Source organism: Macaca thibetana, chromosome 11 (genome assembly GCF_024542745.1).
Source record: "Macaca thibetana thibetana isolate TM-01 chromosome 11, ASM2454274v1, whole genome shotgun sequence".
Lineage (NCBI taxonomy): Eukaryota > Metazoa > Chordata > Mammalia > Primates > Cercopithecidae > Macaca > Macaca thibetana.
In genome coordinates, this window is record NC_065588.1 from 117,008 (window position 1) to 143,037 (window position 26,030).

A 26,030-nucleotide genomic window follows, 5' to 3' on the forward strand; every position below is an offset into this window, starting at 1 on the left:
GAGCATGGGAAGGGAAGCCCTCTGCAGGCCTGTGCATGGTTTTTTTTTCTTTCTACATTTTACTTATTGTAAAAATAGTATCATATTTTATTATTAATATTATTATTATTTTGAAACAAGCCAGTTTCAAAAAGGAGAAGAATTTCACCCCACTCATAATCCTGCAGAGGATCCCCTCTCATTGTCCCTCTTCTCTGTTCATCTTGGGCAGTGCAGCCTGGACACTGGGACGCGCCCCCTGGATTGCCACGGGAAACAGCCTGGCCCCCACTTCCTTCCTCCATGCTGGCAGCTCTGAGCATTTATCCTGGGCTTGGATGCAGTTTCTTGCACCCCAGGGACGGAAATGATAGGAATGATGAGGGTTTTAACAACTGGCATCGATACTGCATTTTCCGAGTTACAGAACGCCTTCTGTCCTTTTGCTTACTTGATTCTCACCACAAGGATCCTCAGCTTCTGACCTTGTAAACAGTCAGAAGGGCAAGAATCACTGTGTCCATTTTATAGCTGAGGAAATCCTCAGAGAATATGAGCAACTTGTTCAAGGCCACAAAGGTAGAAGCAGGCAGAGGTTAAGACCGGAGCCCATACAAAGAGAGGGCAACAATGGAGCAGAGGCTTTAAACCTGCTTCTTCCTTGTTCCTGTTTGAATGTGTCACCTTGCTCCTCCCCAGGTGCCACTGCCGCACAGCCTGCTGGGATCTTGGTGTGGTCACCATGTTCCATGTTTATACTGAAGCTTTGAAGTCTTGGAGAATCAGTTAGGCTGCTGTGAGTCCTCAGATTCCTCAGGAATCAGGGGAACTGACTCATCAGAAACAAACTCACAAGAGACTGACATATCGTATTAGTATGAATTTACTAATTTATAAGGAGAAACTATCCTGATGAACAGGATACTCATGTTTACTGATCACTGAAGAACTTAAAAATAGTTAAGGCTCCTTCCCTCCCCAGGTGTGGAAGAATGAGCACCAAATGGTTTTGTGGATTCCTTTCTGGTTTGGAGAGAGAGAGAGAAGGGTGAGGAAGTGGTAAAGGAGTTCTCTGGACTAGAAGATAAATCCAGAACTTCAGGGAAGCACTTTAATGTGTAGCAGTTGAAAGCATAAACCAGATAATTCAAATCTAGGTTCGGGTCCTGGCTTGGCCACTCACAAACTCTATGACCTTGGTGAAATTCCATAAGCTTTCCAACCTTGAGTTTACTCATCTGTAAAATGGGCATAGCACTTAATTCTTAGGGTGTTTGGGAGGATTCAGTGTGATAATGCCTGGAAAGGTGTCCAGCATCTAGTAAGGACTGCATACGTGCTAGTTATGTTAGAGCTGGATTTCCGAGGGCAGAGAGGGAGAACTCAAACAAGACTTAAGGTCTAGAAGTTCAGATATGACTAGGGAATGTTTAGAAAGTACAGGCCACGTGCTTCATGTGATGAGCCCCTGATATGGCAAGCATGTTCTTCAGGTCCCAGCATGTTGTTCAGATACAGCTCAGGGACCTGAACAACATGTTTGCCATACCAGGGGCTCTGGCAAGGTCTCGTCCGTCCCATGGGATAGCAGGTGTTGGGCATGGAGAAGAGGCAGCCTTTCAGATGTTTCTGTTCCGGCCCAGCTCCTGACATGGGGTGGTGGCGGGATAGAGCCCAATATTCAAAAAGAGAGGAAGAGAGAGACTGAGAACTGAGGGACCAATTTGGGGAGGAGATCAAAGAAGCTAAAGACCCAGATGAATGTCAGTCAAATAGGACCAACAGGCGCAGATAAGAGATTTTCTAGACATCAGGGCAGGAGAGGAAATGATTTAGCTCAGCAACAGGCTGCCACGGTGAAGACTGGGATCGGATTAAGAGCAGAAGCATTTATTTTGTCAGGAAACTCTTCTTGCCAGCCAACAGTTGGACTGCCTGTTCTCCTGAGAGAAAGATTGTTTATCCCAACAGGGAAAGGCTTATGGCCTGGCACGGTCCCCTGGCCTGCCCCGTGGGGTATTCCCCAAGCCGGGATCTGTAAGGCTTCTTCCCAAAGTGTGTCCTGCAGAGACTGTGAGCAGATATTCCATTGTCACATATACAGCAGGAGCCTAGCACGTCCCTTCCTCTTAACACTTGCAGAGATAACACATGGAAGCCACAAGGCACGCAGGAAACAGTGTGGCCAATCTGATATGTGCAGCATGAAAGACTGAAGCTAGATACCAGGTAGGACTTCCAATAGGACCACTGAAGATAAGGAAGTTAACTGCAGGGAAACAAGTGGGGAATCTTGCTCCCTGGTAACTAGGTAAATGTCCAGAGCAATGTCCTGCCCTACTGATAATTGTGCCATTTCCATTTCTTGGGTCACAAGACTCCTGTTTTCAGCAAGAATGCACCTGCCCTCCACAGGCATCCGTAGGTCATCAGATTTCCTCTGGCGTATGGTGCACTTGGGCCTGTGAGGAGCTGTTCTTCCCTGGAAATAGCTCAGGACCAAAGAAACACGTGCTCTGCTGGGGTGAAGCGGGGCTGACCTAGGTTGGAACAGAAGGAAGATGGAATGAAGGGGCTTTAGAGCCAAGAGAATGGGAAACACCCAGTCGTGGCCTCATGCCTGCCTCTGGCGTGGGCTTTGTGCACACATGATGTGTGGAGGTCACCACAATCGGGCTCTGCGAGGGAGCCAAAAAGAACGAGACAAGGTCCCTGCTCTCCAGGGAGCAATTAGCTCATGAACCGGAAGCTGGGGAGGCACGAGGGGCCCAGATTAGGGGACAAAAGCCGCAGTTACCAAGCATCAAGTAGATGCCGTTGGCTTTGTGTACGTTATTTCACTCACTCTCACAGCAAAATCATGTAGCAGGTATCCCTACTTTACATGTGAGCAGATGGGCTCAGAGAGGTTAAGGAACCAGCCCGGTGCCACACAGCTAGTGAGTGGTGGGATTTCAACCACAGTCAGTCTGTCTGGTTCTGAATCTCATACTTACCCCGCTCTGCTGCCTTCCAGCCCTTGTTACCCTCTGGTAAGCTCCTCTTGGCATCATCTGTAACTCAGTGTCACCAATTACGCCATACAGAAGAGGCCAGCACGTCTCGATTTAGAGAACTCTAGCACAAGACAACAAGAGCAATAAGAAATTGATAGTGCAAGCTAAAGGGTTGTCCTTTGTTCTGAAATTATATTCTTCCTACTTTTCATTTTTTTATAATATTATAGGAAAAGTGAATGATACTTTTGCTTTTTATTTTCTTATTTGACAAAATAAAACATGGGAAGTCCCACAAGAGAAAAAGATAGTTGCTACTTACACAGGGCTTGCCAGCCATTGAACGTGTATTAGCCGTTCGTTCTTGGGACACCTCCTGTCACAGGACATTGAGGCACAGGAGTTTAAGTGCCTTTCCCAAGGCCACACTGCAGGTAACTAGTACGGCGAGCATTCAGACCCTGGTGGTCTGGCTCCAAGTCTGCACTACAGTTAGAGGCTGCGACTCTACCCCTAATTACAGGTTGGCTGACCCTGACTGCAGCCTCACGTGCTCCCTCCTCTCAGGGACCCCAAAGGCACTCGCCCCGGGGACCTGGCCCCCAGCTGCTTCTCCTGTGGAGTGCCCTCTCGCAGCATCACCGAGCATTTCCGTGGGCCATTCTTTTGTGGTTCCTAATGGTCACCTGTGGTCCGTTTGGAGCCTGTTGCTTACTCATGCCACAAAGGCCCAGGGTGTGGAGGGCTTAAGGAATAACTCCATTTTGTTTTCTCAGCATCTTCCTTGCTGTAATATTGGGGTCCAAGACTGAGGCCCAGCCCAGCTGCAGTCAGACTCCTGCCATCTTCCCAGTCTTGCCAGCATGGAGCTGCAGGGCCAGTCCCCTTGGAGGCAGTTCCCTGACCCTTTGGGATCTGCAAGACCCTGACTGCTCCTGAGGCTCCCACGAGGCGTGCTGTGCAATTCTGGCACTCATGTGAGGCAGCAGCGTTGGTTATGTAAAGACAAGGGGGAAGTTTGCCCATAGGGAAGAGGCAGGGAAGGGCCAGCACAAATTCAGGACAGGGATTCTTCTGAGGAGGAGAGAGGAATACACAGGGCATCAAAGGCTTCGAATGTGCTTTCTTGAGCTGGGTACATATGGATATTTTTCTGAATGCTTCACCTCTGTGTTACCTATACTTGCATATATAAAATACTTCATCATAAAAGAAAAAATAAGTAAACTCCGGAGTTCACTAGTCTGTACTGAAGCCACTGGGAGAGACTTTGCATTGTGGCCAGGGCAGGATGAAGAGGCCGTGGTTCTGCAGCCTCATCCTGAGGCTGGGTGAGAGTGTTGAGAGATGGGAGCTGTCTTCTCCTGGGGCAATCACAGGAGCAGACATGAAAGGTGAGAAAACCAAGGTGTACAGCGAGCGTGTCTGCCTGGGCCAGAGACATGCGTGTGTGAAACTGTCATGTGCTGGGAAGCGGGCAGGGAGGATGTCCTTAGAGTTTGACACTGACCCCAGAACCATGCCTATTTATGAGAATGTAAAATGCTCAAAGATAGTAGGATTCCGGGGGCAGTAAGATGGCACTTGCCAGTATGGCCCAGCCTGGGAGGCTCTGAGGGAGGCGGTGTCCTGAGGAGGCCTGAGGAAGCTTCCAGAAGAGGCCTTCCTGTGGGAGGGGCTGAGCAGGGGAGGGCTCCACATTCGCCCGCCCGTGGGGACTGTCTGCAGGAGCCACCCTGTGGCCCACCTTGAGGGAGTGGCCTGGGTATTCTGGCCTAGGTGAGGGGAGGGCTGAGCCCAGAGAAGTGGCTGCGATTCCTTTGACAGGAACACTCTAGAGACAAGCCAGCCCCCGCCCACACCTTTTGGAGCAGTTGTGAGACCAAAGCCTGGAGGCAACAAGGAGAGAAAGAACTTCTTCTCCGAGGGTCCTGGGAGCCGGGCAGGAGAAGTGTCTGTCACAGCCAATGAGATCAGGGCAGCCTCTGGAAGCGGAAGAGAGCCGGGACAGCCACATCTGCTGTCCTGCAGGGGCTTCTGGCCCGGATGATGGCAGTCAAGGGGCCATGGCAGGGGAGGCTTATGCCGTGTCACTGGGAGCTGTCGTTTGTCTGATGGCTTCAGGTTAGCAGGAGCAGGGATGGATGGAGCAGGTGTGGCCAGGACCCAAGCAAATGGGGAGGGAGGGAGCTGGGCCTCTCCTTCCTGCCTGATGCCAAAGCATCTTATCCAAGCTGCCCTCTTACAATGAGGATACAGAGCCCAGAGAGGGGAAATGATTTGCCCACGGTTACACCGTGCACGCTGCAGGCTGGGGTGGGTTCCCGCCTGACTCCTGGCCCAGTGCCCTCTCCACCACCTTGGGCAGGACCTTCCAGCTTGTGCTTTGAATCAGCATGAAGTGAATTGATTTCTTGTCTTGTCACTAACACTGGCCTTCTGTTCACCTCCACCCCTCCCTCACACCATCTGGGACCCCAGAAGACACTTGGCTTTCTGTGCTCGGTGTCTTTATTCTGCCCATCTGAGATCACTGTATTGATTCAAAGAAAGGAAAAAGAAGTGTTTTAGAAAAGGCTAAAAATCTTGAGAGGACGTGAGGCATGTTGTTAGCTTTTGTCTAGAAAATGTTTCATATCTTTGTCCCAGAAGAGCTTTAAGAACGGCTGGCAGAGTCTGGGATAATCTAATGCAGTTGGCCAGGCCCTCTGGAGTCTTCATGCCCGAGGAGTCCGTCAGCCTTCAGAATGCTCCTCGCAAAGTCTCTGGTAATTACTGTGCTAGCCGCTGCCGAGATAGGAGAACAGCCCTCAAGCTCCTGCTCTGGCAAACCCACCCCACCGTGGACAGCAGACTCCCTCAGGGCCGAGCCTGCGGGTAGCTCCTCAGTCCAGCCCCTCTGGTAGGAGAGTGCTGGGCCTCGGTCAGCACCTTGCTCCTCCCCTGTCCTCTCCTGGCTCTCACATAGCCCTTTAGTTGCTCCTGTCCCCTTAGCTCCTGGCAGTGGGCAGTGTGGCTGCCAGGGCCTGCCTGGGAGCCCAGAGAGGACACTCACTACGGAGAGTCAGCTCCCTGGCAGGAGCTGTGTGAGCACAAACGCTGGGGGCACTGCAGGTGTTCTCTCTTCTCACCATTCCTGGGTGGAAAGTTGTATTTCCCACGGTGGTGGATACGGGTTCATTTCATCTTCATCACCATCCTGGAAAGGAGGTATTAGCATCCCCATTTTGCTGATGAGAAAACCGTGGTCCGGAAAAGTTGGGTGTGGTACTCAAGATCTCCTAGCTAGTAGTTGCAGAGCCTGGGGCTTTACTCTGCTCAGGCTCTCGTCCGTTTGCATAAGGAATTCCATCAGTGCCCAGGATGAAGATGACCAGGCTCTGAAAAGCCCTGAAATATTTTATCTGTATGACCAGAGAGCTGCCTATGTCCCGTGGCACACTTCTCAGCATATGGAAAATACTCCATGATTTTCTCTCCATAATAATGTACTTAGCCTGGGGCCTATAGAGTCTGTAAAGGCTCTGACATGAAGGTAAAATTTGGCATGTGTGAAATCATGTGCATTTTTCTAGGAAGAGAGCCCTGAGCCCTTAGCAAAGGTATCTGGAAACCAAAAAAGTTCCATAGGTCTGGGGGCAGAGAGACCAGGGTAATCCTGGCCACCAAGAGAAAGAAGGAGAGAGAAAGGCTGAGGCTCCAAGGGGGATTCAGTTCTTGAGAAGCAGACTCGAGTTCGGAATGTTGACTTTTTACTGGGGGATGCACCGGGGATCAATACCCATGGAAGGGAGGGGAGGGACACAGCATGGGTCAAAGTCTACCGCCAAAGCCCCACAGCAGCCTCGGCCAATCCTATGTGGCCCATCAACCTCAGCCCAAGTTGGGTAAGAATAGGGAGCCTTTATAGCCCCACTGCAATTGGTGCCTGGATGTGGACAGCCCTTGGAAGGATGTGACTTTGGGCCAGGTAGCTCTCAGTAGCTGAGCCAGTCTTTGACGGGGCTGATGGGGCTAACAGCTAAAGGCATTCTCCAACAGTGCTCCCAGCAGCTGAGCGAGAAGTCCTCCCTCGGAGGAGGGTCTGGGTGGTGCATCACCAAGCCCAGTGCAGCATTTCTGCCCTTGGAAAAGTAGTGGAGAATAAATAATACCCATCAATCCATCCATCCATCCATCCACCCATTTAACATTTATTACACACATCTTATGAGCCAACCGCCTCTGATAAGTACCTGTGATAAAAAGGTGTACATGGCACGGTCTGGTGGAGGAGAGAGACACATCAGTGAATAACTAAAGCACAAAGTGGTCATTGCTGAAATAGAGGCAAGTGCCAAGAATTGTTAGCGCATAGAGGAGGGTGGGACTGACTCCTCCTGGGGAAGTAGCAATCCCTGAAAGAGGGGACGAGGCAGAGAAGGGAGTGGATGGAAGGCATTCCCAGCAGAAGGAAACCAAAGCAGGATGGTGGCATGAGGGGGTTTGGCAGATCTGGCGAGAGTGTCAGTGTGGACGGAGTGGACAGGTCACTCGGCGGGGATGAGGGTAGAAAGGGAGATTGGAGTAAGATTGTGAATGGACTTTATCCCGCCAGGATTGTGGAGTCACTGGTGGGTTTGGGCAGAGGGTTGGCATTAAAGCATCTGTCGTTTCAGAAATCAGCTCAGGATAGACAGACTGGGGTGGCCACTGGAACCCCAGGGCATCATCTGTGTGCCAGGACCAGGCATGTGCAGCAGGTGTCTGGCATCCCCTAAGCATAAGCCAGCTTCCCACCTGAGCAGCCCTCGAGTGTGACGTTGTTCTGTTCCAATGCACAGGTCATTCTGCTCTTGGGCACATGTGATATTCCTCTGAGAATGAGCGATGGCCCTGTTTCCCTAATTTTCAGAGAGGTTCACTTCCCATACTCAAATCCTGCTCTCATGCGTGGAATGACTCTTGATGCACTGTGTGTATCAGCCTAACGTCATGTGAACACATCAAAGCTTTCTCAGGATCCCTCTTGGTGCCACCCACATTCTACTTTTGGCTTCTCAAAGGGGTGCCCCAACCCAGGGAGTGATCCTGTGACCAGCGTCACTCATAGACCAGCAGTGACCTCACATTTTCTCCCGGCTAGTGCACTGCCACTCAAGGAATGTTTCTGCAGCAGGATGAGGAGCCTAAGAGAGTGGAGAGCCCCAGGATCCCCCTCCAATGCTCTGGGAAAGGCCTTAGAAGAAGATGTTCAGGTCCCAGAGAGAATCCCATCCACGTAATTCCTGTCGAAGGGCCAGGCTGCCCGAAATCTGCCCACTAGCGAGGGCAGCTGCAGACTGTGGAAGCCAGAGAGACTCAGCCTGTGTCTTGGAAGGAGAGGAGAGGTGTTGTGGGAGCCAGAGCAATGGGCTTCCAGTTCCGTAAGAGGCTGGATTGAAGTAGATGGCCTTCAAGTTAAATAGCCCAAGGTGAAGATTCCAACCTCTATCCCAGCCTTTCTATAGATGAAATGCAAAGAGAAAAACAGAGGCTGAGGACCTGCTCTTGATACTCAGCCACCAAAGAGAGGGTGTAAGGACTCAGGGCTCTGCTGTGCCCTGGAAAAGCGCCAAAGCTCAGATCCAGACTGACAGATGCCCACCCAGGAATCCCCACACCGTGGGTCCCATGTGTTGGTGACACCCAAGGTCATGGCCCTTTCACTGTTTGCTGCTCCAGTGGCTGGAACAGGGTGGGAGGAAGCCTCCAGAAGGCCTGTCCATCTGGAAGGCTGGGGAAGGCCATGGGGAATAGTGGAAAAACCCTACATTTTCAGTTCCGTGAAGGTTGACAAGGGGGCTAAACGTTGAGAACACCACCCCCTACAGAATTCTTCATGTTATTTTTCTGGGGGTTCCTTTGGGACTCCATGCCATGTGATTCTGGCTCAGAAAACAGCCACCATCGCCGTCACCCTGTATTAAGGACTACTGTGTTCCAGGCGCTGTCCTAGGTGCTGCGTATGCTTTATTTTTTTCCTGACAGCAACGTTGAAAAGTTGTTATTAGGATGTGTCCGTTTCACAGATGAGGAGACAGAGCCACAAAGAGGTTGAGTAACTTGCCCAAGACACACAGTAATAGCAGAGCCAGGATTCTAACCCAGGGCTCCCTGACACCAAAGCCATGTATGTTCTTTGCCCTCCACTGTGTAATCTTCAACACTGCCGCATTGAGAACAGTCCAGGGTTTTGGGACCCCCTTCCACCACATGGTCTTATAGGTAAGTCTATGGAAGGAAGGCAAGGATAGGGGTTCCCTTTCCAACACTTTTTCATCATGTACCTGAGAGGGCCCCAGTCCCTCAGGTCCCCGAGCACAGAGATGGACAAGGTGGAGCTGGGTCCACCAGCCAGAAAGCCTGGAACCTTGGGGCCAGAGGGCCTTGGTGGGCCGGTGTCTGCACTGGGATTCAAGCTCCTAGAGCGTCCAAGCAGGGAAGGCCCCTAGAGAAGAGCAAGCTGCCTCCATGGGACAGACGAGGAAACTGGCCCAGCAGGAGGACATAAATTGCCCAAAGCCACAGAGCTAGTTGGAGGCATTGTGTGTGGGAGTGTGTGTGTGTACATGAGTGTATGTGAGAGAGAGAGAGTGTGTGTGTGAGAGGGGTGGCCCGTGAACAAAGGCCCACAACAAGGCTATTTTTTAAAATTTGTTTTAACACAAGTAGTGTATTTGGGACAAGGTGACCCCAGGAAGGGGCTGTAGAGGAGTGGAGAAATGAAACGCAGCAGCGAATGAAGCCATGGCCGGGTTCATTAATGATCAAGTTACTGCTTTGGGCCACTGGGGCTCGATCCCACTGGGGACTCAGGGAGATGGTATAGGGTGTGCCTTAGAGCTGTCCCGTGCAAGGGACAGGGAAGCTGGAATATTTACACAGCAGCCCCATTGTCATTGGCCGAGTGCTGCCATCAGGGGACGTCGGCACCCCAGCACCTCTTGCCAAGCACATTCCAGCAATCAAAGAAAGCCAAGGGCTGGTATTAAAGGCGTCTAGACCCTTGAGTAGCCACCAGTTCCCTAAAGAGTCTTGAAAACCCTTTAGGGTAGAGAGATCCTGGGCATCAGTGCCAAGGACAATCTGGAGGAAAGATGAGTACACCTGCCGCCCCCTGGACAAGGCTGTGCTGTGGTGGGAAGCGGCTCTTTCCACGTGCTCTGGGGAAGAGATGGCAGGTAATACAGCAAGAGGGATTGAAGTTAGAGCTTAAAAAGAACTTCCCGGCCGGGTGCGGTGGCTCAAGCCTGTAATCCCAGCACTTGGGGAGACCGAGACGGGTGGATCACGAAGTCACGAGATCGAGACCATCCTGGCTAACATGGTGAAACCCCGTCTCTACTAAAAAAATACAAAAAAAAAAAACTAGCCGGGCGAGGTGGCGGGCGCCTGTAGTCCCAGCTACTCAGGAGGCTGAGGCAGGAGAATGGCGTAAACCCGGGAGGCGGAGCTTGCAGTGAGCTGAGATCCGGCCACTGCACTCCAGCCTGGGCGACAGAGCGAGACTCCGTCTCAAAAAAAAAAAAAAAAGAACTTCCCAGTGACACTAGTGAAAAACATATCAAAGATGTCTAGAGGTTGGGCACGCTGGCTCATGCCTGCAATCCCAGCACTTTGGGAGGCTGAGACGGGACAATCATTTGAGCCCAGGAGTTCAAGACTAGACTGCGTAACATAACGGGACCCTGTCTCTACAAAAAAATTTTTAAAATTAGCCCGGTATGGTGGTGCCTGTAGTCCCAGGTTCTCAGTAGGCTGAGGTGGGAGGATCGCCTGAGCCCAGGAGGTTGAGGCTGCAGTGAGCCATGGTTGAGCCACTGCAGTCCAGCCTGGGTGACGGAGTGAGACCCTGGCTCAAAAATAAATAAGTAATACTTTTTAAAAAGCTATCTGGAGCTACACTGAGCCATGCAGCTTGATTGGTGGCCACAGAAGAAATGGTGGACATAGAAACAGGCAGCAGCAGTGAAGATTTCCCATGGCCAGGGCCAGCCAGCGAGCACTCCTTTACCTGTCAGAGGTGCGGGGAGTGCTGGGAGGACAGATGGAGATTGAGAGAAGGGAGATTCTCCACCCCACCCTTGGCCGGGAGGAAGCACCGAGAGGAGCCCCTCTCTGCACCCTGAGGTCCGGTGGAAGCCGCGGGAAGAGGTCCCTCCGCTGGTGTGACTGGGCCCGTCTTTCATGGCGGCAAAGCCTTGGAAGACAAGTCCGTAGGCTGCAGCTCTCCCGCACCAGGGCCGCCCACCACCCTGGGCCCCGTTCCTCATTTGTAAAAGTGGGGAGGGTGGGAGGCTGCATTAGATGACCTTGAGGTCCCTTCCAGTCCTGACTTCCTGTCACTGTCCACTGGAGAGGCCATCCCCGCGGCCCCTGGCTTCTGCTCAATCCACCATCAACAACGAGTGTTGACCAAGCACTCAGCATTTGCCCGGCATGAAGGGGCTGGGGGACATAATCAAATAACACATAGGCCCTGGCTTCTAGGAAGGGATAGGTGGGGAAATAAGAGTTTATTTACTGGGCCAGGCACCGTGGCTCACGCCTGTAATCCTAGCACTTTGGGAGGCCGAGGTGGGTGGATCACCTGAGGTCAGGAGTTCGAGACCAACCTGGCCCACATGGTGAAACCTTGTCTCTGCTAAAAATACAAAAAAATTAGCTGGGCGTGGTGGTGCATGCCTGTAATCCCAGCTACTTGGGAGGCAGAGGCAGGAGAATCTCTTGAATCCAGGAGGAGGAGGAGGTTGCGGTGAGCCAAGATCTCACCATTGCACTCCAGCTTGGCCAACAAGAGCAAAACTCCATCTCAAAAACAACAACAAGAAAAAGAGTTTATTTACTGAGCACATACTCTGTGCTAAGCACCTGACCTCTGCTGCCTCCTTCCTTCCTCACTGTAACCCCCTAAGGTAGGAACGGACCTCCATTATACAGACAAGGGTACCAGGACTCAGAGGAAAAGCCAGTTGCCCAAAGCCACACGGTGGTAGAGCTTGGATTTGAGCCCATGTTGTTGACCACGATGACTCTCCTCCTCTGGAAAATAGACAGTGACTCTCTAAGGACAGCTCCTAGTGTTCCAGGGGACAGAGCAATGAAAGCTGCAGTCATCCAGGAAGGCCTCCTAGAGGCGGTGGCTGAGCACTGGGCCTCAGGGGAGGGGCAGAACTTAGAGGCTAGTGGGGAAGGAAGCAGCCTGAGAGAACCAGCTCCACAGAGCAGGCTGGACCGTGTCTGCTCCAGGCAGCAAGGTGTCTTCTCAGAGTAGGCGGGAGGGCTGCAGCCGCGGCTCAGCCTGCTGCGGCTCCAGAGGAACAGAGGAGGGGTCAGGTGTTTTCTAAACCCAGCAGAGCAGGAAGCCCCAGTCCCCACACCTGGAGCCCACCCCCCTGGAAAGGCTTATGCCCAAGCCAGGCCGGGCACCTTCCCTTCTCCAGACTCGCTTGGTCAGTCTGAAGATCAGCTTAGTGTGGATCAGCTTCCACAGCCACCTGAGCCTGTGCCCAAGGAGCCAGGCCACCGATCCGATAATTACAATAGGTAACACGTGTAGCAGTCACCATGCGCCAGGCACAGCTTCAAGAGTTGTAAGTAACGTCAGCCTTCCAGTATCCCTGTGAGGTAGGTACTGTTACTGTGCCCATTTTATGGATGGAGGAACAGGTGCAAAGAGGCTGAGTGACCTGCTCAGGGTCACACAGCTAATAAGAGGCAAAGCCCAGACGCACTGCTCTGCTGTACTGCTTCTAAGCAGAGGTTCCTGAGCCCTGGCCATAGCTGCCCCCTCCCTCTGTCTGAGATGCCTCCCCAGGTTCGGGTTCTTCTCCTTGCCCAGGGCTCGTCCCTGCCGTGATAGCCCCTCCCTAGAGGAGACTGAAAGACATCCCCTCCAGTCCTTGCCACAGCAAAGGCCAGGCCAAGTGCCTAGCTTCTCTCCCCGACCCCCACATCCACATGCACCCTGTCCCCCTCTCCCCCAACCGAGCACCGTTGCCTTTTGTTCACAGTGATGGCTCCTGCGCCCAGGCCAGTGGGGGCATGGAGGACTCCGTGGTGGCAGCGGCGGCGGTGGCAGCCGGCAGACCCAGTGCCCATGCCCCGAAGGCTCAAGCCCAGGAGCTGCAGGAGGAGGAGGAGCGGCCGGGGGCAGGGGCTGCCTCCCCAAGGGCTGGCCCCCAGCACATGGCCTCTCCCGGCCGGCAGCAGCCTGCCCTGGCGACCGCGCTGTGCTCCCACACCCCTGCCGCCTCCGATTACGAACTCTCCCTTGACCTAAAGAATAAACAGGTACCCAGGGCCTCCCAGGGGGGCGGGGAGGGTGGTGAAGGGGCCCTGTCTTTGGGGGCTGTCGAGGGTACCAGGGATGTCCCTGCTGGGCCCCCTCTGCTACAGGCACACCTCTTTTGCCACAGTTCTCCTGCATTGAAAGACCTAGTTTGCCCTTCCCTGGACCAGCCACAGGCCTCTGCCTTCTACCATGGCAGGACTCATACCCTCGCAATGCCAGGCCCTTGGGCAGCATGTCCAGGGGCTCTGCTCCTTGAACAGTGCTCAGCAAGCCTCCCCTGCCCCACAGACCACTAGGCAAGGAGCCCATTGTTCTCTGGGGAAGTCCCCACCTCCACCTGCTACTGAGAGGCCATAGTCCAGTCTCCATGCCCACCCAGGGAGTCGATGCCAGGCACCCACAGGCACACACGAGGCACAAAGACATAGTCCAGTCTCCATGCCCACCCAGGGAGTCGATGCCAGGCACCCACAGGCACACACGAGGCACAAAGACAAAGGTCTCCTGGAAGCAGACAGGATTCCCAAGATCCATCCAGACTGGGGGAGTCCAAAACTCCCCTATTGGAGAACAAATTCCATGGAGGGGCCTGGGCCTCCATCTTCCATTCAGGAAGAGAAAGTGGCCAATTGTGGGGCCCCCATTGAACCCCCAAAAAAGATAATGCCTCAATTTGCCTTGGCAGACAAGAGTCTTGATGGAAGGGGTGTGTGTGTGTGTGTGTGTGTGTGTGTGTGCGCGCGCGCACGCACTTCGAGAAAGGTGTGATGGCATGATACTGTTAAAGAAAGGGCTTTGAACTTGGAGATGTAGACGTGGGATCCAATCCTTGCTCTTCCTCCTGATGAACCCAGTGGCTTTGGGAGTGCCAGTTAAGCCCTCTGGGCATTGATTTCATCATCTGCAAAATTGGAATTAACTTTGAATCATTTCCAAGGCCCCTTCTGCCCCAAAATGTGAAGGTTCTAAAGAACAGTGCTTCAACCCAATAGGCAAGGTATCTTCAGAAAGGAAGCTTAGTCTCCACTAAGACTGAGTCAAGCCAAACTAACCTGCTTCCTCTCTTAGCATCGATGCCAAGCTCATGTCCTGGCTCAGGCCAGCTGTAGGCAGCACATCAGTAAGGGTTTGACCAAATCCCCCAAGATATCTATGTGCACATGCTAGGAATGCGTGGATTACTAACAATGTAGTAGGCGGGATTGTTCTCAAACCAAATTATCCAAAAAATGTCCATCAAAAAAAATCCCAGGGAGTTAAGTGGAAGTGCTGTCCAGGTCGACCATTAGACAGGGCAGCAAATTGAGGCACACAAGTTACATTCACCTGGCTGCTGATGACATAAGCTGAAAGAGAACAGCTGATACCTTGGCGATAGCATCACAGACTTTGTAAAAACCTCATCAGGGGCTGGGCGCAGTGGCTCACACCTGTAATCCCAGCACTTTGGGAGGCCGAGGCAGGGGGGATCACGAGGTCAGGAGTTTGAGACCAGCCTGACCGACATGGTGAAACCCCGTCTCTATTAAAAATACAAACATTAGCCAGGCATGGTGGAGGGCGCCTGTAATCCCAGTTACTCGGGAGGCTGAGGCAGGAGAATTGCTTGAATCCGGGAGGAGGAGGTTGCAGTGAGCTGAGATTGCACCACAGCACTCCAGCCTGGTGACAGAGCGAGACCCTGTCTCAAAAAAACAAAACAAAACGAAAAACATCTCATCAGGACAGAAAGATGGTTTTAATGAAAAAAAAAAGTCAGATGAAATGTGGAAAAATCTAAAATTCTGCTCCTAGCTTCGGAAAGCCCATAGCACATATAAGAACGTATAAGACATTCAGGCTCCAGCCTGAGAGACAGACCTTAGGGTTTCAGGTGCCTGGAAGCTCAATCAGGAGCAGGGGAAGCAGCTGCCGGAGCAGGGAGGGCCCGTTTCACACTTCACAGGAGGCCCACACTGCCCGGCAGAAGGGAGTGCTGCACCCGCGGCAGCCCCACGTCGCTGATGGTCAGGACCCTTGAGATCCGCACTTGGTGCTGGAGGCTGCATTTAAGGGAGGAAACAAGAACCCTGAGGTTCCTGATGAGCAGGAGGATGGGCTGGGATTATGTGGAGAGATCGCAGACAGGAAAACAAGTTTTAGATATAGAAGGGCTGCATGTGAAAAATGATTTGATGCATTTTCTATCATTCCAGCCAAAAACAGTGGCACCAGTGTATGAAGGCTATAGGAGGCGGAGATTTTAACTTAATTAACAAATAAACTGTTAAAAATGTGGAATGCCCTGCCTGTGAGGTAGGGAGTTCTCTGTCTCTGGGAGTGCCCAGGCGGGGCTGGGTAACCATCCATCTGTGACGTATAGTGTGATCTGGGGGCCACTTGGCCAGATGAGGGGTCCTCTGCTTCTTGAGGTCAGAGACCATCTCTTATCCATTTTGACACCTCCCCAGCATCCAGCAGAGTGTGCTGGGCACAGCAAGAGCTCACTGGGTGAGGTTTTTGTTTGTTTGTTTGTTTTGTTTTGAGATGGAGTTTTGCTCTTGTTGCCCAGGCTGGAGTGCAGTGGCACAATCTCGGCTCACTGCAATCTCCCCCTCCCGCGTTTAAGCAATTCTCCTGCCTCAGCCTCCCGAGTAGCTGGGATTACAGGCATCCACCACCACACCCAGCTAGTTTTGTATTTTTAGTAGAGACGGAGTCTCTCCATGTTGGCCAGGCTGGTCTCGAACTCCTGACCTCAGGTGATCCACCCGCCTCGGCCTCCCAAAGTGCTGGGATTACAGGCGTGAGCCACTGCGCCTGGGCTGGGTGAGTATTTTTTAAAAATAATGATGCTGTGCAAAGCAACAAGGGAATGGGGTACCAAGAAACAAAAAATAATGCTCGTGCCTGCCCCCAAAAGAGATTACAGTTCCACTTAAGGAGTGTCCAGTCAACAACACCAGAAAAAACGTGTGTATTGGTTTGGGCAGGTGAGTTAGTTTGGTTTTGACTGACTGGGTGCCGTATCGGGGTTGGTGCGGGATTCTGGTTGGTACTGTGGGCTTTTTCTATGGGGGCATAATTCTAATAGATGGCTTCTGTATGTTGGCCAGATTGAGTCAGGTGAGGTGAGGAGTGGCAGTGGGTGCAGCGGGGCCCTCTGCTGAATGAGTCCAGCCTGGGAGAATAGCTTGGTTCCCCTGACCTGTGTATCCATTTAGACCAAGTGTGGGCTGGGGGCTGGGGGAAGGGGACAAGTAAGGCTTGAGGAGGCTAGAGCAAGGTTCTTGGAAACATGGCACCATTTATAGGAGACTGAACTCTACTCCTCTCTCTTCTGCCATGAGCTGTATGGCCTTGAGCAAGTTGCTTGACTTCTCTGGCCTCCGCTGCCTCCTATCTCTGGGACTTCACAGGGCTCTTTCCTGGCCTCAATCTCTGAAGCTTCCACACCCCTGCACTTAGCCTTCTCTTGCTTTAGGACTTGCTTTAGGTACCTCTTCCTCCTCTCAGGCAGCTTTCCCTGCCTCCCAAGCCTGCACTGGCTGCCCCTCTCAGTGATCCCACAGTACCCAGGTGTCCCCTGTCATAGCCCTTCAGCCCTGTGTCAGCATTTCCTGTTTGCTTGACCCCCTCCTGAAGGCAGGTGCATGACTTGGTCCTCAGTATATTCTCAGTGCTTAATGCAGTGCCTGGCGAAGAAGCTGCTGGAAGGATGAGAAAGGGAAAATGGTCACTAAGTGACATAAAGGGGGATGGGTATACAGCCTGGGGCCCGGAACCGACTGCCTTAGGTCTCTTTGAGACCTAGGACTTGGTATCCCAACCCAGTGATTCCGCCAGCCACCCCGAATCCTGTGTTCCATGGCCTGGGAGGAGTGCTGGACACTCTTAGCTCCCCAGCCCGCCGACCCGCCAAGCCTCCTTTGTCAGCCAGTCCAGATCCCCAGGAGTGTTTTCCCTGGCTCTTCTCCCTCCTTCACCTCTGCTCTAGCCCCAAGCCCCACTGACTCTGCCTCTTAACAGTTCCGGAATCCCACCGTCTCTTGCCTTCCCCACTGCCCCTGCCTCAGGAGGCCAGGCCACCCTTCCTCTTGCCTGCACCCCTGGCGAGACCTCCTGCGCTTCCCCTTCTTTGAGCTGTGCTCCTTCCAACCTCACCTCCACAATGCAGCTGAGTCATCTTCCTAAAGTGCACCTCTGACCGCGGTGATCCCTGGGAGAGCCTCTGATGGCTTCTCCTGGTGTGCAGGACAGAGGCCTCTCCACGCTCCCTGCCACAGTCCCAGCCCCACGGGGGTTCCAGCCGTTCTTATTTGCTGTCCTGATTCTCAAGCCACCCTCACCTCTGGGCGTTCGTGTGGTTTTTGTTTCCTCTCCTCGCGATACTCCTCGCCTGTCCCTGACCCCGTCTGCTGCACCTGGGAGGCTTCACCTGGGAGACTTCCGCTCGTACTTCAGGTTGCAGCCGAGGCAGGTGCTTTTACCCATTGCCTGTTGCCGCCTCTGTGCTGTCTGGGAGTGGGAGCTGTTCTGCTTAACAGCGTGGACCATGTTCTCAGGGCTGTGTGGAGTTGAGCAGGTGGTGCCCGGGACACCTCCAGGGTGCTGCATAGCCCACAGGAAGAGCCGGTGCTCCTGGAGCTGTGCCCTGGGAACTGCCCTGTCCTTGCCCACCTTTGCTGCCCTGCACCTTGCACAGTCTTGGACACCTAGGAAATGCTCACCAGGGAAGGAACATAGGAATGAAGGCACAAGCAAGTGAATGACCGAACGAGGCCTGCGCTCCAGCTTCCTGGCCCCTTCCCCAGCACCTGTCACAAGTCACACAGCAAGACGGTCCTCCTGCCAGCTCTTCTCCTCTGCTCCCTCTGCCTTCGACCCTCTCACCCCACGCCAGCAGTCCTGGGCGATACAACCCAGGGCGGGCCAAGGGTGAGCATGCAGTTTCCTTTGGGGAGCCCTTTAGGAAGGTGGCTGCGGCCAGGACATAGAGGGCCTAGGTGTGATTTTGAAGTTCCTCCAAGCCCTCGAGGGAGTTTGTATCCTGTTGCGGAGAGACTGGAACCCTGCTTGGCCGTCTGAATGGCGGAGCCCCCTGGGCTGTCCACGCCGGAGGCTGTGGAGCTGTGGTCAGTAGCATCTGGACCCTGCTCCCCGAGCCAGGTCCTGGACGGAAGCCATGTTCTGCTGGAGAGCAGCCCCTCCCCACAGATCCCCAAACCCCAAGCCTCAGGGTCCAGCCTCACTGTGGGGCACCTCTGCAGAAGATGTGGTGGCTGTTTCTGAGTCACTTTCCCTCTTTGCACCTTGGTTTCCTCATGTGTGAACCAAGGGTTGCACCAGAGTGCCTCCTGGCCCCTTCCCACGCTGAAGGTGAGATTTCTACCATGGGCACAGAGGGCACCGGGGCACCGGCCTACAGAGGACAGTGGTGAGGACGGGGCACTCCAGGGGTTGTTCCTCTCCCCAGTTCATTCAGTTCGGGGAACCGCACTGCACAGTCGCTCTGTCCCAGGCCCTGTGCTAGGCCTGAAGACACTACGATGCAAAAGATACAGGCCTAGTCATCAGGGCGCCCACAGCCCGGTGGTGGGCGGACACAGCCCCGGTGGCGGGCGGACACAGGCCCGGTGGCGGGCGGACACAGGCTGGTGGCGGGCGGATACAGGCCCAGCACCAGTGGTACTGCCTGAGCTGTAGCTCTGTGTCAGGTGAGCTGTAGCTCTGTGTCAGGTGAGCTGTAGCTCTGTGTCAGGCCCAGGCTAACAGTTGCCATGTGTTACCTCCCCGGGTCTGCACAGTGTCCCCGTGAGGTTGGCACCATTACTGTCCCATTTCTGGAATGGGAAGATTAAGACTGAGTGATGTTAAGTAACTTGCCCAAGGACACAGCCCTAGGAAGTAGTGCAGCCACGACACGGACTCCACAGCCCATGGTTTTGACCCAGTACCGTCCACCATCTCTTGGCATCACAGTGAGGAACAGGCCCCGTGGAAGTGGCACACAGGGTCTGTGGAGCATGAGGAGGGCAGGCAGCCCAGCCCGGGTTCAAAGCCAGCTCCTGGGGCAGCTCCACTGGAGAGTCTCGTGACGTCACTGCTAGCTGAGCCATAGCGCGTCCCCCATGCCCACCTGGCTGCCCACTCCCAGGCAGGCCTCGATGCCCTGCGTGTCACGCACTTGCTGTATTCCAGACAGCAGGTCGGGAGGAGGGCACACAGAGCGGGCGTGAGTCCCCTGCCTTGCAGGAGGCCACAGCCCTGCCCAGCACAGACCCGAGGCTCCTGTGGGCCTCTCTGAACACCCCCAAAGCGCCAGCCGCCCCAAGCTCTCTGCTCCTCAGCCTCACACCCGGCTCGCCTGGCCAAGTTCTGGAGGCTTACAACAGGCTGTGCTTTCATGGTCTCAGCTGGGGAGTCTTGGATGGGAGCAAACCCTCGCTCACATTTGGAGCCCCCCACACCTGGCCCGTGCTCCTCAGCACTGTGCCCCCCAGCTAGCGGCTCTTCCTCCCCACGCTCTGGCTTGGCCGCCATCTTTCAGCGGCCTCTTCAGGCTCAGCTGCCGCAGCAACCTGAAAAAAGGGAGCATGTTCTAATTAACACTGAGAGGCTCATTAGAGAGACGGAGGCCCCCGCGGCCCCTGCCGCTGCTGCTTCTGGCAGAAGCTGAGAAATTGCTCTCTCGGGAGGAGGCGAGGCCATCATTCCTCCTGATTTCTGGGGTTTAGAGGGAAGTGGGCAGAGCTGCTCCCTGGCCAGCGGGCTCAGAGACCCCTCCTTCCCTGGGGCTGCCTCCCTGCCACACCTCTCTCTGCTCTCTGACCTGGCCCTGGTTCAGAATGGGACTGGGGTAGATGGGAGGGCCTGGCTGTCGTGAATGGAGCTGACCTAGGCCATTAATGAGTCCCCAGGTCCTGCCAGGATGCCGGGGGTGGGAGGAAGGACGGAGTCCTGGGTTCCAAGCCCAGGCCTGAACAAGAGTCCGGATTTTGATTTCCCTGGGGTCACAGGAGAGAATTCAGTTTAGTTCTTGTCTGCAAACAGCCTCAACCACAGGCCTGGCACAGCACTGGGCACAAGGGATGCAGAGACAGCTGTCTTGCCTGTGATGGACAGTCCGCGGTGAGAGCTCTGAGCAGGGGTGGCACTGAGCATTGAGGGTGGGGAGGAAGGTGTAGGGACAGTGCAGGTTGGGATGGACAGTCCGCGGTGAGAGCTCTGAGCAGGGGTGGCACTGAGCATTGAGGGTGGGGAGGAAGGTGTAGGGACAGTGCAGGTTGGGATGGACAGTCCGCAGTGAGAGCTCTGAGCAGGGGGTGGCACTGAGCATTGAGGGTGGGGAGGAAGGTGTAGGGACAGTGCAGGTTGGGATGGACAGTCCGCGGTGAGAGCTCTGAGCAGGGGGTGGCACTGAGCATTGAGGGTGGGGAGGAAGGTGTGGGACAGTGCAGGTTGGGATGGACAGTCCGCGGTGCAGGGGGTGGCACTGAGCATTGAGGGTGGGGAGGAAGGTGTAGGGACAGTGCAGGTTGTGGGTGTAGCAGGCCCAAGTCTGGGATCAGTGGGGGTTGGTTGTTAAATGGGTTAGGACACATGATGGTGAGCCCAGAACTGAATTCCAGTGTTACTCAGGGAGCAGTTGCTCCATGCCGGTTAAGGTGCTGGGTGCTGGACAGGATGACTAAGACATATTTGATGCCGTGAATAACTTATGCTCTGTTGGAGCCTGGGGGAGGGAAAGGGAGGGAAGGATGGGTTGGAGAAATGCCACAAAGATTAGTGTCGAAGACTGAGTGCCAAAGAGAAGTTGAGGCCCGAGGCAGGGAGACCCCGTCTGTTCGGGGCATTGAGAGGGCTGCACGGAGGAGGCACATTTGACATAGGTCTCGAAGAAGAGGACATTTCTACCTGGACGAAAGGGGAGGCTGGGAGGTGAGGTTGGGGAGAGCACTGCAGGCTGGGAGAGAACGCAAATGAGTGCCCAAGACTCGTGGGGGCAGCCGGGGAGAGCAGGCAGGAGCTGCTGAGCAACGTGGACTTTGTGGCCCTGCCAGATTGTTAGGGCTGGAAAACCAGGAAGAAGCGTTTGTATCCGTTTGGGGCAATGGTTGTCAAACAAAGAGAAGCCTGTGTTGCTGCTGTCTGAGAGCTTGGGTCTGGTTCTGCGGTGTGAGGTGATGGTGGGAGTAAGAAGGACACAGAGATGTAAGGATGCTGCGGACGTCGTCCAGGTGGGAAGACAGAGAGCCCTATGTGGTGACGTTCTGGAAGGAAGATGGGTGATTGCAAAAGGTCTAGGGGTGGGGCCCAGGAGCTACAGTCGGCTGACAGGCGCAGTGGACAGGACAAACAAAAACCCCAGGACAAGGCGAGTTTCCCAGGCTGGGTGCTGGTCAGGCCAATAAGGAAGTCAACAAGAGCTGGTTTGGGTGAGGTAGGGAAAACAGTCTAGATGGACAGAGGATCCACAAGCTGTTGGAAATGTGGGTCTAGGATCAAGGCTAGGAATGGAGACTTGAGAGTCGTTCCCATCATTATCACTGTCACCATGAAGCAGTTACCACTTAGTAAGCTGCTGCTCTGTGCTGGGTGCTACATGAAATAATTTCATCCTCACGAGAAGATACAGGGTCAGCAAGATAAGCCCTACTTAATAGATATGAAAACTGAAAGTCAAAGATGTTAAATTCATCCAAGGCCAATCAGCAGGGATCTGGGGCTGGCCATTCCCCTTATTTGCCACTTGGCTCACCGGCCCGTCAAAGTAGAGTGAAGTTAAGAGAATGCACTGGGTCCTCAGAGGGAAGGCAGACAGGGCTGAGAAGGTGTCAACCTGGGGAGCCTGTTTAGAGTGACCCGGAAGGCTCTGCCTGACACAGCTCTCCTCTTAATTCATTGTTAATTATCACCTGTCATGGGCTCCTCTGATGATGTCCAACACAGAAGCTATGGAGAATGTCCAGAGTGTACGAGGAAAATTAAAACGTGTGTGGAGACTGGCAGCGGCACCCATGTGACTCGTAACCAGCGCACGTAGGGGTTCTGTGGCCAGAATACAGGATTAAGGGGTTGTAGGGAGACAGGACAACCAGGATAGACTGAGTAATAAGCACTGGGGAGAGCTGCAGTAAGGAGCGGGGAGGGAGGCTGAGGAGGCCCTTGGGCTGAGTGACAAGCCCCAGATCTGCCTCTTCCCTGCTGATGGGCCTTGGATGAGTTTAACATCTTTCGCCCTTGACTGAGACGGGAGGCAGCAGGAGCCAGAGCACAGGGCTCAGGGCAGGGTTGGGTCAGTATCTGGCATTTGCTCCTGGAGTGAGGCAGAGGCTAGTGTTCCTAGAGGTTCAGTGGAAAATAGGAATAAAGGGAATAGGCTAGTGCCCCAGAGGCAGTGGAGTCAGCAGAGTTACGTTGTAGCCTGGGGAGATCTGGAAAGATCTGTGGCCAGGTGCAAAGCTGCAGATAGAAGGAAGGAAATAGGAGTAAAAAGAGCACCTGTGGGGTGAGCTGAACACACAAAGGAGGCAGGAGGGGGAGAGCATCTGCTGTGGGTCAGATTAGGAAGGTTTTGAGAGTCACAAATATAACTTTGGAATTAATTTGTCCAATACATACTCATTGAAGACCTACTATGTGCTGGGCACTGTCCAAGCGTTGGAGGAGACAGCAGTGACCATGGAGGGCAAAATCTGCCCTCATGGGGCTTGATGTCTAGTGGAGGATGTGATGGGACAGATTCAAGAATGTAAAATCTGGTTTTCTTTCCTGCTTGGGTGAAGTATAGACATCGCCCAGTAGTAGACGGAGTCTCCTAGGGTTATATCAGCTAGTCTTGTGCCTTCAAGCAGGATGACACCATGCCAAGGGCCCGGACCCCATCACCGTTTTGGGAGCATCTCGAGCAATGGATTTCATACCTTCCCTGTGTTGCCAATAGCATCTCGTGCTGCAGAAGAATGTTCTTGGGCCTGGGGTTTCCCTAGAAGTACAAATAGGCCAGATGAGAAAGAAATGTGAAATCTGGCCGGGTGCAGCGGCTCACACCTGTAATCCCAGCACTTTGGGAGGCCGAGGCGGGCGGATCACCCAGGCGCCAGGAGTTCAAGACCAGCCTGGCCAGCATGGCAGAACCCCGTGTCTACTAAAAAAAAAAATACAAAAGTTAGCCAGGCACAGTGGCGCACACCTGTAATCTCAGCTACTCTGGAGGCTGAGGCAGGAGAATCGCTTGAACCCAGGAGGCGGAGGTTATGGGAGCTGAGATTGTGCCACTGCACTCTAGCCTGGGTGACAGAGCGGGACTCCATCTCAAAAAAAAAAAGAAATGGGAAATCTGTCGGTTTCTCGTGGTGCTTGAGTAAGGTTGACAGAGATTGAGAGAAAAGGAGCCAGTTTAGTGCTCAGTCCCCTTCCTCTCTACATTTCCCCTGGGGGAGGACTTTCCTGCCTGAGCCAAAGCCAAGTCCCTATTCCAGGCCTCAGGAAATGTGTCCAAATTCAGCAGGGAGAGTGAGCCAGGCTACAGTATTTCTGCAGGGGCAGGAACAGAATGCCTCAGAGGCAAGTGTCTGTGTCTGTTATGGGCGCCTGAGGTCATACCTGGTAAAGATCAAGTGGGCAGCTGTCCAGTTCATACCGTGGGCAGAATTCTAAGATGGCCCTCAAGTCCCCTTCACACCAGTGTACACATCCTCTATAATCCCCTTCCGTTGAGTATGGGCAGGATGAGCGAATGTGATGGGACATCACTCTGATGATTAGGTTGCCATTTGGTTGCTTTTGAGTTAATAAAAAGAAACGTCATCCAGGGTGGGTCTGAGCTAGTCAGGTCCGCCCTATAAATGAAGCTGAGGCCCCAGACAGACACTGTCCTGTTGGCCTTGAAGGACTGAGCTATCCGGTGATGAAAAAGGCCACGTGCCAGGGGACAGCAGGCAACCTCTGGTGACTGAGGGCCTAAGTCCTGTGATTACAGGAGCTGAACTCTGCCAACAAGAGTGAGCTCAAAGGAGGACCCCACACCTTAGATGATATTGCAGCCCTGAGTGCTATCTTGGTTTCAGCCTGGTGAGATCCTGAGCAGATAACCCAGATGAGCCGTGCCCAGACTAGATTCACAGAGCGACATGAGAAATAAACAGGCGCTGCTTCAAGTGGCTGGATGTGTGGTAATGTGCTGCACAGCAGTAGATGAGGAATACCCTTGGTGTGGTTTAGAGCACCTTGAAGACCCCTCCAATAGGGGGATTGTGATAGCACTGGGAGCTTCCTCCTGCTCAGGGCCTTGTCCCTTATGGAATGCAAGTAGCTTTGAGAGAAGCCATATAGGAAGCCTTAGTCGCAATTTACACCTGAATTTGCATGAGTTCCAGCTGTCTCCGAGGGTAGAGTTGGATGCTGGGGGAGACGGAATGATGTCCCCAGGTTTGGGAATGGGGAAGGCACTGAATGGCCAGGCTGGAAGCACTGAAGACAAGCCCTGAGGATGCTGAGGATGCCCCATTTTACCTGGGATTGCCTTTGTGGATTGGGGTTGTAGCCTCAAGGTCTCTTGAGCTAAGAGGGTACCGCTGCTAGCCTGGTAGTGGGGCACCCATCACGCCCTGCAGGAAGGGAGCAGAGGGCACGGCTGGGCTGTGGGAGGCAGGCATTCATTCTGGCTGCAGCCTTTGGGGGCTCCAGGGGAGCAGGAAGCAGGTGAAGTATTGTGCTGAGGGATGAAGTGCGGGCTTTCTATCTGTACCCCTCCCGACCCACGATCCCTGGAGAACATGGGAGTGACGTCGTTGTTCTTGCCTTCAGTCGTTCATCTCAGCGCACCCATCCCGATTCTTCGTTTGGGAAGGACGCCATGTGTACCTGGCATGTCTGGTTGTGAATAGGACATAATTTCAGGGACCGGGAACACGCTCACTTCCCAAACTTCTCTGACGGCTGATCAGAGTCTAGGATGCCACCATTTAAGCCCATCACCTTCTCACAGGCCTTGTCCCTTACTGACAGGCAGAAGCCTCTGGGGGCGTGGCTCAGTCATACCTTCCCTGTCCTTTCCTGAGAAGTTTCAATAGGGAGGAAAAGTGAGAGCGTAGCAACCTGAGAGGAGAAAGCCCATGGACAGGAGGACAGAGCCGAGAGGAGGCACACTGGCGCCCTGACAGAAGTTTTCCTGGGATCAGCCGGGCGCGGTGGCTCACGCCTGTAATCCCAGCACTTTGGGAGGCCGAGGCGGGCGGATCACAAGGTCAGGAGATCGAGACCACGGTGAAACCCCGTCTCTACTAAAAATACAAAAAATGAGCCGGGCGCAGTGGCGGGTGCCTGTAGTCCCAGATACTCAGGAGGCTGAGGCAGGAGAATGGCGTGAACCCAGGAGTTTGCAGTGAGCCTGGCGCCACTGCACTCCAGACAGAGCAAGACTCCGTCTCAAAAAAAAAAAAAAAAAAAAAAAAAGTTTTCCTGGGATCAGATCTGCCCAGGGGAGGTGCCATGCCCCCGAGCCCGCCCCACCCGGCCCTGCCTGGTTGGACAGCTCCCACCATAAGAACAGAGGTGACTCAAATTGGGGAACTCTTGGTAATGGTGGCCTGGAGGGACCCCCCTTCTTGAGACACCGACTCAACTTTTTAGCAAAGCCACATTTACTGAGCAGCTGACTATGTCCTGGGAACACACGGATGGTCCAACCCAGATCCCAACCCTTCTGATGTTCCCAGGGAAAAAAAAACAACACAGAGACGTGGCTGCTGGGGAAG

At 53.8% G+C, this 26,030-nt stretch overlaps 1 protein-coding gene across 5 annotated transcripts in view; it reads left to right on the top strand.

The window, feature by feature from the left end:
- Positions 1 to 26,030, top strand: part of IQSEC3 (IQ motif and Sec7 domain ArfGEF 3) — a 114,728-nt gene that overhangs the window by 48,452 nt on the left and 40,246 nt on the right. For all 5 annotated transcript variants that reach the window (XM_050747026.1, XM_050747027.1, XM_050747029.1 and 2 more), the window contains exon 3: positions 13,010 to 13,289. In XM_050747026.1, coding sequence (XP_050602983.1) covers positions 13,010 to 13,289 — 280 coding nt within the window. The remainder of the gene's footprint in view (positions 1 to 13,009; positions 13,290 to 26,030) is intronic.